The sequence below is a fragment of the Perkinsus marinus genome, assembly GCF_000006405.1.
Source record: "Perkinsus marinus ATCC 50983 genomic scaffold scf_1104296945736, whole genome shotgun sequence".
Classification (NCBI taxonomy): Eukaryota; Perkinsozoa; order Perkinsida; family Perkinsidae; genus Perkinsus; species Perkinsus marinus.
Window position 1 is genome coordinate 1 of NW_003211093.1, and position 923 is coordinate 923.

At 53.0% G+C, this 923-nt stretch overlaps 1 protein-coding gene across 1 annotated transcript; it reads right to left on the bottom strand.

Annotated features, from left to right (window-relative positions):
- Positions 1–105: 105 nt before the first annotated feature.
- Positions 106–355, bottom strand: Pmar_PMAR013932 (hypothetical protein; the record flags this gene model as incomplete). The annotated part of the gene is made up of 1 exon (XM_002779716.1): positions 106–355. A coding segment is annotated over one exon (250 nt), but the record flags the coding sequence as incomplete, so codon positions are not given.
- Between the last annotated feature and the right edge of the window lie 568 nt (positions 356–923).

A 923-nucleotide genomic window follows, 5' to 3' on the forward strand; every position in this document is an offset into this window, starting at 1 on the left:
CTCGGAGTAACCGTAGATTAGCATCCTCGACCTTAAGAACGGCTCGTCGCAGAGTTCTGGCGGCCTCACTCGGTCTCTGGAGAGAGAGCTCCTTAGGATGAAGACCGTGTCGTTCTTCAGGTGTTGCCAGGCAGGCTCCGTCCAGAGCCAGCTTGATGGGATAGGCTTTAGGGTCGTCTAATCTCCCGGTTAGTCGTGCTGCCGTTCTCTCATTTGATTCGGCAATCATGATGCTGCCAGAGAGCTGCAGGACAGCCGGAGAACCAGATATGCCCATTGCTGGACCCAGAAACTGGAAGTACCGATAAGTAGGGGTGTCTTCTTGGCCTTCAATGTTGGCTAAGACAAATGCCATGGTGAGCATTGTACGCTCTGGAACCCGGCAGTTGAGAAATGCGGCCTTTAGGTCGGCCCAAATACAGTATTTGTAAAGCCGACTATAAGCGACACACTCCCATGTACCACGATCTATGTTGACGCCTGCCTTCTGCGCTTGATTACCGACTCTCCAGTCGAAGACGGGTCTCACCGCTGTGCATCTCCCAACCTCACCATCTGGAGTTTTCTTGCCCTTGATCACCGGGAAATGGGGAGTGAAGTAGGCTTGAGCTGTAGGAGCTTCAAGCGGTTGGATATATCCGCGCGATAAGTACTCTTCAAAGGTGTTGGTGTAAGCGGATAGAAGACCTCGGCGCTTCAGGGACTTGGCGAGCTTATAGGCATGACTCTTGGCGAACGCCAGGTTCCCATCTGTAGGTGTAAGGCGATCACTGTCCTCATACCAGCTGAAGTCGTGGAGGAATCTGGTACACGAGACGCTGAACAACCCATCCGAATCCAATTGTAGCTCATCAGCGTATGTGCCTCGGAAGCTACAGTGTGGATTGTCAAGAGCTCGTTCGAGTGGGAGAGCCTCCTTGAGG